General features: G+C 42.0%; 2 protein-coding genes across 3 annotated transcripts in view; one reads left to right on the top strand and one right to left on the bottom strand.

Moving 5' to 3' along the window:
• The window catches only part of LOC122539540 (histone PARylation factor 1), a 60,042-nt gene extending 59,555 nt beyond the window's left edge, over positions 1-487 (bottom strand). Inside the window, exon 1 of the mRNA XM_043674508.1 lies at positions 349-487. Coding sequence (XP_043530443.1) covers positions 349-487 — 139 coding nt within the window. The remainder of the gene's footprint in view (positions 1-348) is intronic.
• Positions 488-5,367: 4,880 nt separating this feature from the next.
• The window catches only part of LOC122565260 (microfibrillar-associated protein 3-like), a 29,409-nt gene continuing 20,068 nt past the window's right edge, over positions 5,368-14,708 (top strand). Inside the window, exons 1-3 of one of the 2 annotated variants that reach the window (XM_043721045.1) lie at positions 5,368-5,758; positions 6,972-7,074; positions 7,450-7,865. In XM_043721045.1, coding sequence (XP_043576980.1) covers positions 7,601-7,865 — 265 coding nt within the window. In that variant the 5' untranslated portion in view covers positions 5,368-5,758; positions 6,972-7,074; positions 7,450-7,600. The remainder of the gene's footprint in view (positions 5,759-6,971; positions 7,075-7,449; positions 7,866-14,708) is intronic. The other variant, XM_043721037.1, reaches the window with a different exon arrangement.

The raw sequence follows: 14,708 nt of genomic DNA, 5'->3' as shown, positions 1-14,708 counted from the left end.
GACAGTCTGCTCAGGGAGGCAAAAGTGAGGACTGCAAATGCTGGAAATCAGAGTCTAGATTAGAGTGGTGCTGGAAAAGCACAGCTGGTCAGGCAGCATTCGAGGAGCAGGAAAATCGATATTTCGGGCAAAAGCCCTTCATCAGGAGTGACTGACTCAGTCAGTCCTGGTGAAGGGCTTTTGCCTGAAACGTCAATTTTCCTGCTCCTCGGATGCTGCCTGACCGGCTGTGCTTTTCCAGCACCACTCTAATCTAGAGTCTGCTCAGGGAACTAACTGTTACGATCCACCCTCTCCTTTTCCCACAGGGTCTCGAGGACGCTACGTGCTGACCACTTTCTGATGTACCTGCGGTCAAAGGTGTTTCTGTTTTGTAAATTTCTCCATGAAGGACAGGTGATACGGAATGGTCCAACTGCTTGGAGAGTTCTGTAGCAACAAGGCCAGTCCCATCCTTCGCAATGCATGCACTGGCCAAACACAGCATCGGTAGTGCTGTCAACATCTTAAACTACAGCCCTAGACAGCTCCAGGCAGATGGAAGGGTGCTCATTTTGAAGATGCTGTTGTGTTGTGTGGCTTAATGTTGTTCCTCTAACCAACATAAACAAACTTACTGCTTCTGCCTTCTGGATCTTGCTTTGCATCACTGACTGTCCTTATTTGTTGGATAAAGTAATGGTTAATGTTCATATTATGTCAGCTCCACCTATTGTACTGATATCACACATAACATGTGGGTGGAGTCAGGGAGCTCCACTCCAACCTTTGAAGGGAGGAGATGGTGGCATAGCGGTCATGTCACTGAGTTTGCGATGCAGAACCGATGCTAAAAACCAAAAAAAACTGCAGATGCTGTAAATCTGAAACAAAAACAGAAATTGCCGGAAAAGCTTAGCAGGTCTGGCAGCATCAGTGGAAAGAAATCAGAGTTAACGTTTTGGGTCCAGTGACACAAGATAGGCTTGTTGATTGCAGTGAAAGAAACATTTACTTTCACCAGTGTTTTTGAGTAAAGAAATCTGTTATTCTTAACTGGTCAGGTCTACATGTGACTGCAGTTCTATATCAATGTGGTTAACTCTTAATTGCACCACCATCAATAAAGGCAGGTCTAGCAAATCCCATGACTGAAATTAAAATTAAGAGACTAGTCACTATCCCTGACCAAATGTAGTTGTACTTATTGTTATCATCAATAAACCTTTTTTTATGAGCTGCTTTGTGAAACCAGAGGCTTCATGTAAATATAAGCTATTATGTTTTTGACTTTACGTACTGTGATCCTCATGTTAAGCAAATACTGCAGCAAAATGCACCTACACAGCACTGCAGTGACAGCATTGCAGTGTTGGCTTATGAAGAAGATTCTGCAGGAATGATATCAATGCACTGAGGGCCACAGTCCCAAATACTTGACAAGAAATGAATAAAACTTCATTGCGTATTAATTGTGTATGCTTTGTTTTTTAGTATCGTACTCTCCTGTATGTAACAGTGCTGATGTGTTAACGTAGCCCTTCAAGTGTTAAATCCAACTGGAGAAAGTTAAGGCCTGATTGACGTTACCTTTTTCTTCTCCTTTTTATGCTCAGCATTGCCAAAGCCCCTCAATTTGGCACAAAGTTCCAAATGGCTGGGGCCAATGCATGTAGAGTGGCAACATGACCTAATTTTATATGCAGCTAACTATGAGCACCACAAACTATCTGACCTGCAGCAGCCCTAGAACAGGCATAGTTAATACAACAAACTCACAGTGGCTGGGACACGCGAACATGACTATCAACTGTGAGGCCGTGGGAGAGCTGTGCAAAGTATGTGATCTTAAAGCTGAACCGCTATTCATTTTGTGACACATTTCCCCGTGAAGTTCATTTCTCTTGCTTGGCTTTTGTTCTATCATTTCTCCTCACCCCATCTCTCTTAACCTACTCATGCCCCAATTACGAGACAATTTCTTTTCCAACAACAATTCTCTGGTTATTACATAGCCCTCAAACAAACAGAATTGTTCTTTGGAAGAGCTTACTGTGCATAAATTGGCTGCTTTGTTTCCTGTATTACAATCCTTCAAATGTATCTTTTTAACTATAGATTTACTTTGGTGTATTCTGAACTCTTAAATGACACTACATCAATACCATTTTCTGCCATTCAACTTCCTTTCTCCAAGGTAGGTAGACAGGCAACTCCCTACTATTTTGCTACTGCAAATAAAAAAGCATTCTGGGAGAAGCTAAAATGCCTGAAGCTAAATTCCTCGGTTGACAAGCTGAAGAATACTCCCTTTCACAAGCCATGTCTTGTAGTCTATCACAAGAATCACATTAATTTACATTTGAAATTGTCTTGCATTTCCAGTTAGTATCAGCCATGTTCAGTCAGCGATAGTCTTACTTCTGACTCAAAAATGTTGCGGTTTCAAGTAAGTCGGCTGAAGGGGTCTGCATTATCCCACATTACAACAATGAGCATCTGGAATGAGTTGAGCTGGTGAAAGGTGCTATTTAAATGCTCACCTTTCTTTGGGTCCTTTCATTGTTCGGGGCTCCGTATTTCAGAAAAGACATTAATCCGAAGCTCTATTCGCCCGATCAGCTGCGTGTAAAAAGTTTGCATAATGCCCATCTAGAGAGGGCAGGGAGTTCTCCTCCTTATCCTGATAAACATTTAACCCACAATTAACATAGTAGTTCATCATTTATGTCTTTGTGTTTTCCTTCTACAAGTTTGCAGAGTTTAAATTGGCTGCTGTGTTTCCCTGTATTAAAATAGTTTAATAATTTTAAAGTACTTTATTGTCTGTGAAGTACTTTCTGATGTTTTGAGTGGGCTGGGAAAGAAGCTACATATTACTCAGCTGGGTCCATCCTACTTGTATGTTCACAATGGTAGATCCATCTCTCACTGTTCCATCAAAAGCAATCTTGAGAGCGGTTGTCTTGTCTCCTTCAAAAAGATCTTGAAAATCACATTAAAACAAAGAATTGCAGATGCTGGAAGTCTGAACTAAAAACAGAAACTAAAAACAGCAGGTCTGGCAGCATCTGTAGAGAGAGAAAAACAGTTTTATTTTGTTACCAGACCTGATGAGTTTCTCCACCACTTTCTATTTCTTGTCTTGAAAATTGTAAACCTTCTGACCAGGAAACTACATCCTGAACAAGAGGAAACCATTTAGCCCTTGAGTAAATTCTGCAATTTAATGTGATTATGACTAATCTCTAACCCAAATCCATCTTTACCCCAAATGCCTGAAAATTTTAGGTTAACATAAAAGTACCAACCTCAGGTTTAACAACAACTGCTATTTGCAGAAGACAGTTCCAAACATCTAACACCCTTCATGTGTTTCTGAATTGTGCACTGGAGAAGGTTGGCTGTAATTTTAAGTCTGTGCCCCCCCCCACTAGTGCTAGACTCACAAACCAATAAAAACAGCTCTTATGTTTTGGATCTGATTTTTTTTCAAGACTGGATTTTTGTTTGGTGAAGGCATCAAGGCATATGGACTGAAGAAAGACTTGCATTTATATTTCAATTTCACAACCCCATCCAACAGACAAGGAAGTATTTTTTGTAGTGTCACCCCATTGCAATGTATAAAATGTTGCAACCAATTTGCTCACAGCTATCTCTCCAAACAGTAATGTAACAATTGCTGTCTGTTTTTGCTAAGCTGGATTTTAGAATACATTTGGCCAAAGAAAGCATTTCTTTCAAGTAATAATGTGGGATCTTTTATATCCCCTTGACAGGGTACAAGAGACTTCAGTTTAATGCCCATTTGAAAAGCAGCACCTCTGGAAGTGCAGTGCTCCATCAGTAGTGCACCAGTGTGTTAAGGTAGGCAAATCGACTCTTGATACAGAATAACAATGATCTTCCCAAATGTTAGGATAGCCTGGAAGGGGCTACCTCCCATTTGAATCATTATTAATCCTAAGGGGTTAGTTAGCATGGCTCAGTTTGTACAATTTTGATCTCTGAGTACGATACATGTGATCCCAGACATGTAGTTAACCTTCTGAAATAGCCTTAGGAAGCCAAAGTGTAATTAGGAATAGAGTCATAGAGATTTAATAGCATGGTAAAAGGCCCTTCAGGTTATTATGCCAATACCAGTCATCAAACATCTATTTATTCTAATCCCATTTTCTAGCACTTGGACTGTAGCCTTGTATGCTATGCATTTCAAGTGCTCATCTAAACAATTCTTAAATGTCTTGAGGGTTTCTGTCTCTACTTCCTTTTAGGCAGTGAGTTCCAGATTCCAAAAGCCCTCAAGTCCCCTCTAAACCTCCTGCTCCTTAAAATCCCCCCAGTATTGCCCTCTACAAGGGGGAAATGTTTTCCCTATCTATGCCCTTATATCTTAGCACATCTCAATCGGGTCACCCCTTGAGCCTTCCCTAGTGTAAGGAAAACAATCACAGCCTATCTAGTCTTTCTTCGTTGCTGAATTGATCCAGCCCAAGCAATATTCTGGTGAATGTCCTCTGCATCTTCTTCAGTACGATCACATCTTTCCTGTAGTGTGGTGACCAGAAGTGCATACTGTTCTCCAGCTGTCTCCTAACTAATGTGTGATGCAGGTCATCATAAGCTCCCTGCTGTTGTATTTAATGCATTGATTAATAAAGGCAATTATGTCATATGCCTTCTTAACCACCTATCTACCTGTCCTGCTGCCTCGAAGGATCTGTGGAGATGTACACAGGGTCCTGCTGATCCTCTCTACTTCATAGGGTCCTAGCATTTGACATGTACTCCATTGGAGTTCTTTCAAAGTGCATCAATTCACTCTTTTCAGGATTAAGTTCCATTTGTCATTGTTCAGTCCATCATCATTCTATAGTGTAAGGCTTTTCTACTTTCTGTTTAACCACAATAAATGTTGGCCCAGCATAAAAGCCCACATCACAAGTCACATGAAAAAGTCCTTCAACAATATCCCTGAAGAAATGCGAATTAACTGAGTGGTTTCTCGTGGCCATCAGGGGAGCTTTCTGTGCGCGAATTGGCTACCACAAGAGGGACTGCACTTAAAAGTACTTTCCTGGGTGCTTTGCGAGGTCCTGAGGCGCTATAATAATGCAATTCCTTTATTATGGGATTAAGGATTCGGAGACCCCTGGTAGCAATCGATCAGCTGTGCAGCACCAACAAAAATGTTGGGAAGGCATTCTTCAATACACAGCTGCCAGGGCGAGGGTGGGAAGGAGTGTGCGCATTTGATCATTCAGATTCCCGGGTGGGGGCGGTGCTCTGCGCGCAGTGAGGATGCGGGTCATTCAGGTTACGGGGCGGGCCCTTGCACTGTCGCTAGTGGTTGGGCGCTGATGTTTGTATCCAGCGTCCCGGGCGGCAGGGCTGACTGTGCCGTCAGTCAGTGAGTGAGTGTAGCGGAGGCAGAAGCAGAGCTGAGCTGCATCTCAGTCACTACAAAAAAGCCCCAGTCTAGGGGTATCGCCTCCTCCAGTTAAAGGGAAAAGGGGAGGGGATGACTGCTCAGTGCAGAAAGCAAAATTGCAACAAGTTAATCACAGGTAGAGACACAGCCTCGGATTAAATCAGAGAATTCACCTCTTTTAATTCTATTTTTACAAAATGCTTACTAAATGCATGAGCAATGATTATAGAATGAGTGCAATGAGAGGCTGAAGTGGGGGTGGGAGTTGCTTTTCCGAAGCTTGGTGCATGCAGAGGAGAACGAGGACAAAGTACTGCCGTTGTAGAGGACAGGGATCAGCTGGTGAGTAACATGCTTTACTGTCAGCTAACGCTACCTGCTTCCCATTGTACAGAGAGTAAGGAATAGCCTGTTTAACACCTCAAGCCTGTGTTTATGACCACAGGTTCATACGACACATGTAAACAATCTTTATAAATATCATCATATATGCTTTATATGTATCCGCATTTTTCATAGCCCCTTTGATAATGCAGTGTCACCATATGCTTCTCAAAGGGACATATTTATCATATTTGGTTGCATACCTAATTTATTCTGTGTGCCACCTAATATTTGGACACGTTCTGTGTAACCTACAAGGTTATAGATCAAGAGCTGAGAAGTGGAATTAGACTGGGTAGTTCTTTTTGTCTAGCACAGATGCAAGGAACCGAATGTCCTCTGTTTATATGTCGTTTCTTTCAATGTTTCTAATTGTATATGTCCTTTGATGTAGTCAATATCTAGTATAGGTCATTGCATACGTTAGCTATATAATATACTGACAGCTTTTTTTTGTACCAGTACATCTGTAATACAGCTTTTTTTTTGTCTTTACATATTTGGTTGTATGTGCAGAGGTTCTTTTTGTAGTTGCGTTAGATCAAAACAAACTTCTGTAATAAATCTGAAGCATCTTCTATGCATCTTTGGTGAGAGACTTACAGTAATTATTCAGAGTTTGGCACATGTACTGTAGAAAGAAATCAGATTCGGTTTAATGCTATCCCAGTTCTGAGATGTTTGTATATATCTTAAAATTGTTCGGAATAGAGCAAAGCCATTCAGCCCCATTGAGTCTACACTGGCTATTTTAAAGAACAAGTGCAATGTTTCCCCCACATGTTACTTTAATGTTTTTTCCCCTTTAAGTATTCCCTTTTTTGTAACCTATCATTATACTGCCCTGCAACATTGAATTAATTTTAAAGAACAAGTGCAATGTTTCCCCCACATGTTACTTTAATGTTTTTTCCCCTTTAAGTATTCCCTTTTTGTAACCTATCATTATACTGCCCTGCAACATTGAATTAGACATTGTGTTACAACACCTTATTATATGTTTTGCAAGTAGATTTATTTCCCTTGTGTTGTATTTGGCTGTTTTGCTAATCACTTCAATCTGTGCCCTCTTGATGTCTACATATCGCTTACTGGAAAGAGTTTCTCTTTTGTTTTTACTCTGCCTAAACCCTTCATTATTTTATAAAAGCCTCTGTCCAATCTCCTTCAGCTCCTCCTCCTTTTATCTGCTTCAGACGAACAATCCAGACTTCCCTGTTTGTCCACATAACTACAGTCCCTTATCCCTGGAACCATTCTGGCAAGTCACATCTGTAAGTTCTCCAAATTCTTCATGTCTTTGTTTAAGCATGGCACCTGAATTAAGACCCAATTCTCTAGTTGGGGCCAAGCGGGTGTTTAATTTAGGTTTAACACTCAACTCTATGGGTCAAGTGCTAGAAAGTGGGACTAGGTTAGAGTAGTTGTTGTAATTGGTGTAGACTTAATGGGCCTCTTCTGTATGATGTTATGAACCTATCTTCTATGCAGCATCCTGACTTTTGTATTCTATGCATCTATTTATAAAGCCCAGGATCCCATAGGCTTTGTCACTGTTATGTTCACCTGTCATGCCACCTTCAAATATTTGTGCATAGTATGCTTCTCTGTTCCTGTACCCGCTTGAACATTTTTTTTTAAATTTCTAGGTTGCATCGATTTTGAGTGTGGCTTATTAAAATTTACAAGCCATAGCCTGTAACCAAGTGGAAACGCAGCGTGCGTCTTAACATGGGGAAAAGGTATCCCTTACACACACGTTTAATGGCAAGAAGGGCCAAGTAAGAACCTGGTGGGAAGATGTCTGTGCTGATTAGCCTGCATGGCAGTTTCTTCCTGCTGACCATCAGCTGCTGGTTGTGTGCCCTTGCCCAGCACAGAAATGGTAGTGACGGAAATGTGACGGGGCAGGAGGCTGGATGGGTGCCTTTCATCACCTCGCGACTGGATCACATCATCGTGAAAGAGGGAGTCAGTGTGACGATGAACTGCAATGTAAGTGGCAACCCTGAGCCGCAGATTCAGTGGTACAACTCCAATGGCCGCTTGCTGAACCAGGACACTGGTAAGTTGGAACAGGACTCCCCTCTGAGGTGAAACAAAAAGTCAGAAAGCACAGCTTAAAAGTCACAAAGTGGAACGATCCTTCCAATTCCCCCTTTGTACATTCTTGGTTTGTAGGTGTTCCTGGCTGGACTGGCTCTTCCTATCCCTAATTACCCCGGAGAAGGTGGTGGCCTTCAGTTGCTGCAGTGCATGGGGCATAGGGACCGCCCTAGTGCTTTAAGGGAGGGAGTTCCACGGTTTTGACTCAGTGACAGAGAAGGGTATAGTTCCAAGTCAGGATGATGGTTAACTTGGAGGGTGGTAATAATACTCGCAGGTTTACAAGGGCTGTGTTTACAAGACAATCTCAACTGGTTTATCATCAAACAATGCAGAACTTTATGCATCCGGTCAATCATTGGCCTTTAATGGAGTTATCTGATTAGACCCACTCTCCCTGTTTATCCCCATGGTACTGCAGTGATTCCTGTGCTGGAGGAACTGATGTAAGAGCAATTGGATCAATTAGGACTATATTCACTGGAGTTGAGGAAAAGGATGAGGATGGTGAGGGGAACCTCTTAGAAACTTATAAAACTCTAACAGGACTGGGCGGTAAATTCCCAATGACCAGCGACTTCAGACTTGGAGGTTGTAGTCTCAGGATATTGTGTAGGTCATTTAGGACTGAGATGAGGAAAAATTTCTTCACCCAGAGAGCGGTGAGTCTGTGGAATTCTCTGCCACAGGAAACGATTGAAGTCAAAACATTAAATGTTTTAAAGGAGTTAGATATAGTTTTTTGGGCAAAATGGGTCAAAGGATGGGGAGAAAATGGGAACAGGGGGCTGAGTTGGAAGATCAGCCACAACCATATTGAATGGTGGAGAAGGCTCAAAGGACTGAGTGGCTTATCCTATTTTCTATGTTTCTATGCCTTTACTCCTGCAATTGTTTCCTTTTTTGAGTATTTTCCTTTCAAAAGTTCCTGTTGAATCTGTTTAAATTCAGTCAGTGAGTTCTAAATCATTAGTGTCACTTTGCTTCAAAAAATGCATTCTCCTTATTTCATTTCTCTGGTTCTTTTGCCAGTCTTTTTAAAATCTGTGTCCTCTAGTTACTCACCCTCCTGCTAATGGGCAATTGATAATTCACATTTGTCAGGAAGAGACTGTCAACATCCCTTGTATTTATGAGTCATAAAGTCATACACACGGAAACAGACCCTTCGGTCCAGTTGGCCCATGCTGGCCCATGTTCCCAAACTCAACTAGTTCCACCTACCTGTGTTTGGCCCACATTCCTCCAAATCTTTCCTATTCGTGAACCTATCCAAATGTACCTACACCCACCACTTTCTCTGGAAGTTCATTTTGCACACAAACTACTCTCTGTAAAAATAAAACGTTGCCCATCTCATCCTTTTTTAAAGGTTCCACCTCTCACATTGAAAATATACCATCTAGTTTTCTCCCCCACCTAGGGAAAATAACCTTGTCATTCACATTATCTATGCCCGTTATGGTTTTGTAAACCTCAATAAAGTCACCCCTTAACCTCCTATGTTCCAGTGAAAAAAGACCCAGCATTTCCAGTCAATTTTGATATCTCAAAACCTCCATCCTGACAATACCTTGGTAAATATTTTTTTGAATCCTCTTCAATTGAATAATCTCCTTCTCATAAAAGGGCAACCAGAGCTGCACATAAAAGTGACATCACCAACATCCTGTATAACCTCAACATGATGTCCCAACTCCTACACTCAATGGTCTGGACAATGAAAGCAAGGTTGCTAAACACCTTCTTAACCACCCTGTCTACTATGACGCAAATTTCAAAGAATTATGTACCTGAACCCTTGGGTCTCTCTCTGTTCTACAACACTACACAGGGCCCTACCATTAATTGGATAAGTCCTGTTCCTGTTTCTATTACCAAAGTGCAATACTCGAAATACCTTTCCTAAATCTTCGCATGACCACCTCTGCTCAGTGGCGAACAATCTTTAAAGTTATAAAATCCACAAAAAAAGCTTTATCTCACTGGTACTCACTCCAAGTTATTACATTGCTACACTTAATTGTTTGGATTATCCACTTTAAAATGGCAGAAATATGTAAAGAAAACCAATCACTGATTGTTATTTTGGTTGGTTGCTTTCCCGCGCAGAAAGCAGGACCAGGGTTGTGTGAGCAACTGAAAATCTTCAGAACCTTCCCTTAGCACCTCATCTCTGGTTGACCCCACTGTATGCCAAGCTAGATCAGTCTGATCAGTTTTTAAGCTGCTTGAGTGTAGTTCCATCAAAACTACGCAGTCCAAAAGATGGACTCCTGGCAACCTGTGAGCAACGCTACTGAGGATGAGCTGATTAATATCAGTGTGTTTATGAGCACAGGCCATTCACTCTGCTATGCCAGTGTGTTGCTCTTGTGAACACCAATTGAACCTAGTATTAGTTGAAGTTTTGTGTGGGGCGTGTTTATCTGGAAGAACTGGTTTTGTGTGCTGGTGTCGAGATGAGACAATGCAAAGTTGCTCACAGCTGTTTAATTAGCAGAACTGCCTCATTTGTGGAGACGATTGCAATGTGTTACTGCCCCTATTGTGTCTCCAAGAAGATATGCAAATATTTAGTGTGGAGCAAAGAGGAAGGACATTTGACCCCACTATACTCAGAAGGGACTTTGGAATTAACCCAGTTCCCCTGCACTTTCCCCATTAACCTGCAATCTTTGAATTTTTACGTATTTATCATTCTCCCCTTTGCAAGTTTGTTACTGAGCCAAATTCTAAGCATTCTTTCAGGCAATGCATTGCAGATCATAACAACTCACTGCCTGAAACATATTCTCTTCTTTTGCTTAGCTGGCCAATTGTCTTCAATTGTCATCCTTTGGTTCCCAATTGAAAATCTATTTTCTTTGCAGCGAATGGACTTTTGCAGTCTATTAATGTCAAGGTAGAATTCCATAGTACAAAAGGTCAGATTAGACAATTAAAATTGTTAATAATCAGCAATTCAATCTATAGAGCCTGACGCAATGAAACAAAACTTTCATTTCACGACTTTGAGATGCCCTAAATTAAATACTTTTTGAAATTCAGTCACTAATGGAATGGAAATGTTATAGCTAATTCATACAGGGGGAGCAATGTTATAATTTTATTAGACGTGCTGGTTGAGGGATAAATATTGGCCAAGACTTAAGGGAAAACTGTCCTGCTCTCCTTTAGAAATATTTCTGAGATTCTTTAAGCCCATTTGAGAGGACAGACCCTGTTCAATTTCTCATTCAGAATGATTGAGAATGCAGCAGTCCCATAGTGCTGACCTGAATCATAGAATTCCTAAAGTGAGGAATCAAGCCATCGAGTCTACACTAACCCTCCAAAGAGCAGCCCCTCCCCCACTCCCCAATTCCCCAAATCCTGCATATTCCCTCAAGACTAATCCACCTAGCCTGCACATCTTTGAACTGTGGGAGGTCAACAGAGCACCTGGAGGAAACCCACATAGACACAGGGAGAATGTGCAAACTCCACACAGATAGTCACAGAGATGTTTAGTACAGAAACAGACCCTTCAGTCCAACTCATCCATGCCAACCAGATACCCTCAATTAATCTAGTTCCATTTGCCAGCACTTGGCCCGTATCCCCATAAACCCTTTCTATTCATATACCCATCCAAATGCCCTTTTAAATGTTGCAATTGTCCCAGCTTCCATGACTTGCTCATTCCTTACACCCTCCAGCCTCTGCATGAAAAAGTTTCCCCTTGGGTTTCTTTTAAATCTTTTCCCCTCGCCCTAAATCTGTCCTTTAGTTATGGACTCCCCCACCTTGTCTATTCACCCTATCCATGCCCCTCATTATTTTATAAACCTCTATAGGTCACCCCTCAACTTCTGACACCCCAGGAAACACAGCCTCAGCCTGTTCAGCCTCTCCCTGTAGCTCAAATTCTCCAACCCTGGCAACTTCCTTGTAATTATTTTTTGAACCCTTTCAAGTTTCACAACATCCTTCCTATAGAGGGAGACTAGAATTGCATACAGTATTCCAAAAATGTCCTACACAGCCACACCATGACCACCCGACTCCTATACTCAATGCTCTGACCAATAAAAGAAAGCATACCAAATGCGTTCTTCACTATCCTATCTACCTGCGGCTCCACTTTCAAGGAACTATGAACCTGCACTCCAAGGTCTCTTTGTTCAGCAACAATCTCCAGGACCTTACCATTAAGTCAACAAGTTCTGCCCTAATTTGCCTTTCCAAAATGCAGCACTTCTTATATATCTAAATCAAACTCCATCTGTCACTCCTCGGCCCATTGGCCCATCTGATTAAGAAGAAGGGCTAATGCCCGAAACGTCGATTCTCCTGTTCCCTAGATGCTGCCTGACCTGCTGCGCTTTTCCAGCAACACATTTCCATCTGATTAAGATCCCAATGTACTCTGAGGTCATCCGAGGGTGAAATCAATCCTAAGTCCCTAGTGCTGTGAGTTGGTGGTGCTAACCACTGAGCCACTATGGCACCCAAGATGGAGCTAGCTATGGTTTTCCGGATTAAAGGGATCAAAGTGTATCAGGAGAAAGTGGGATCAGGGACTGAGTTGGATGACCATCCATGATCATATTGACTGGTGGAGAAGGCTCAAAGGGCTGAATAGGCTACCCCTGCTCCTATTACTGTAGTGATTCAGATATAACATTTGTGTCTTTGAGTCATCAGGTTGTTAAAGTATGGATTCTAGGCTGACAGTCTAGTGCAGCACCAATCTTCCAGCTGCACTGTAATTGCCAGTTTACATTGTGTGCTCCAGTCCTGGGCTTGAAACATCAGCCCTCCAAATTAGGGGTGACCGAGCTAAACTGACGTCCAATGAAGAGTCTAAATCCCTAAGATGTTTTAAAACAAAAGGCATTAGGAATAACGAAGAAAGTTGACCAGCTTTCCCACCCAAATAGTACTATGACTTGTTGGTATAGGATTTCGAATTGGAGAACCTAATACTTTTATGTTGGAGAGAGCAGTATTGGTGATGTACTTTGACAGGGAGAATAGAAGAGATGAATATTGTTTAAGTGGAGAAGATCTGCAGAAAGCTGCAGCACAAAAGGATTCATGAGGGGCTTGACAGGAAGATGCTGAGAAGTTGTTTTCCTTGTGTGTGATCAATCAGACTCGATGGGCTGAATGGTCTACTACTGCTCATGTCTTTGGTCATATGGTGGAATTTTTTCAAGTGGTGAGAAGAGTCTGGTGGATATCAGCCCTAAGTCTTTCTCTGTGCACTTAGAGTCTCTAACAACTTAGTTTAGGACATTGCTGTATTTACATAGTAATTGGGCCCGAACACCTCTGATCTGGATATTCCACGAGGACTAAGATTTTTACAGAGTCGCTTCACATTTTGGCCATAGGTAGATCTTCTAAATCGGACTGTAGATCACATTGATCAGGGCAGCATGGTGGTCTACTGGTTAGCACTGCTGCCTCACAGCACCAGGGCCCTGGGTGTGATTCCAGCCTCGGGCAACTGTCTGTGTGGAGTTTGCACATTCTCCCCATGTCTGCGTGGTTTTCTCTGGGTGCTCCGGTTTCCTCCCACAGTCCAAAAATATGGAGGTTAGGTGGATTAGTCATACTAAATTGCACAGTGTCCAGGGACGTGTAGACTAGGAGAATTAGTCATGTGAAATGTGGGGTTATGGGTAGTGGGGGGGGTGTCTAGGTGGAATGTTCTTTGGAGGGTCGGTGCGGACCCGATGGGCCAAATCGCCTCTACCTGCACTGCAGGGATTCTATTGTACCTGGCTGCATAAAAACAGCAACATGCATTTATGTAGTGCCCTTAACACATGGGAGTTTTACTATGTTGAGCGGAGGAATTGTTAAATATCGTTTCGCTATAGAAGCTATTAAAGCAAGTGACCTAAAGCTTGGTGAAAGAGGTTAGTTTCAAAGACTATCTAAAAGGAGGAAAGAGATTGAGGTTTAGAAGGTAATAAAGGATGCTAGGGCTTGGAAGCTCAATGAATGACATTCAAGGAGTGATTAAAAATTGAAGGGGTACAGAGATCTTGAGGGTGGGGAAAGAGGAATGCGTTGTCAAGTTTGAGAGCATCAGAGAGTTAAGGACAGGTGAGGGCATGGAGGGATTGAAATAAAAGGATTAGATTTTTTTAAATTGAGGCATTGCTGGATGAGGAGACAATGTAGGTCAACTAGCAAAGAGACGAGAGGCGAACAGGATTTGGTGGACATCAGAGCTTTAGATGAGCACAAGAAATTGTAAAGGTAACTATGGAAACTCCTCAGAATGAAAACTTATGTTACAGTTAAAGGTGTAATCTGCCGAGTGATAGAATTCTAATCAAAAGAAACTTTGGGAACAGCAATGTATTTGGAATTTTACCAATCATCTAAAAGATAGAATGCTTCCATTTATGATGTGTCTAATCATATCTAAAGAGAAAGATGTGGAAGGGATTGGAAGTGAGTTTATGATAGAGAAAAGGAAAATGGTGGATAAGTTAGTGGGCCCCAAGAAAGACAAAATACCCCCCCCACTACCCATAACCCCACATTTCACAGCCTGAAGAAGGGCTTATGCCTGAAACGTCGATTCTCCTGTTCCCTGGATGCTGCCTGACCTGCTGCGCTTTTCCAGCAACACATTTTCAGCTCTGATCTCCAGCATCTGCAGACCTCACTTTCTCCTCAAAATACATCCTACAGTCTTGATTCAGGAAAGAGAGACAGGATACTGCTGAGGCCAAGTAATTAAGTTTTGGGACATTATTAGGTGTGCCACAGAACAAATATGTCTTCACTGTAATGT

The sequence above is a fragment of the Chiloscyllium plagiosum genome, chromosome 2 (genome assembly GCF_004010195.1).
Source record: "Chiloscyllium plagiosum isolate BGI_BamShark_2017 chromosome 2, ASM401019v2, whole genome shotgun sequence".
Classification (NCBI taxonomy): Eukaryota; Metazoa; Chordata; class Chondrichthyes; order Orectolobiformes; family Hemiscylliidae; genus Chiloscyllium; species Chiloscyllium plagiosum.
The sequence above is the reverse complement of the archived record's forward strand: the minus strand, read 5'-3'. Positions and strand labels throughout refer to the sequence as shown.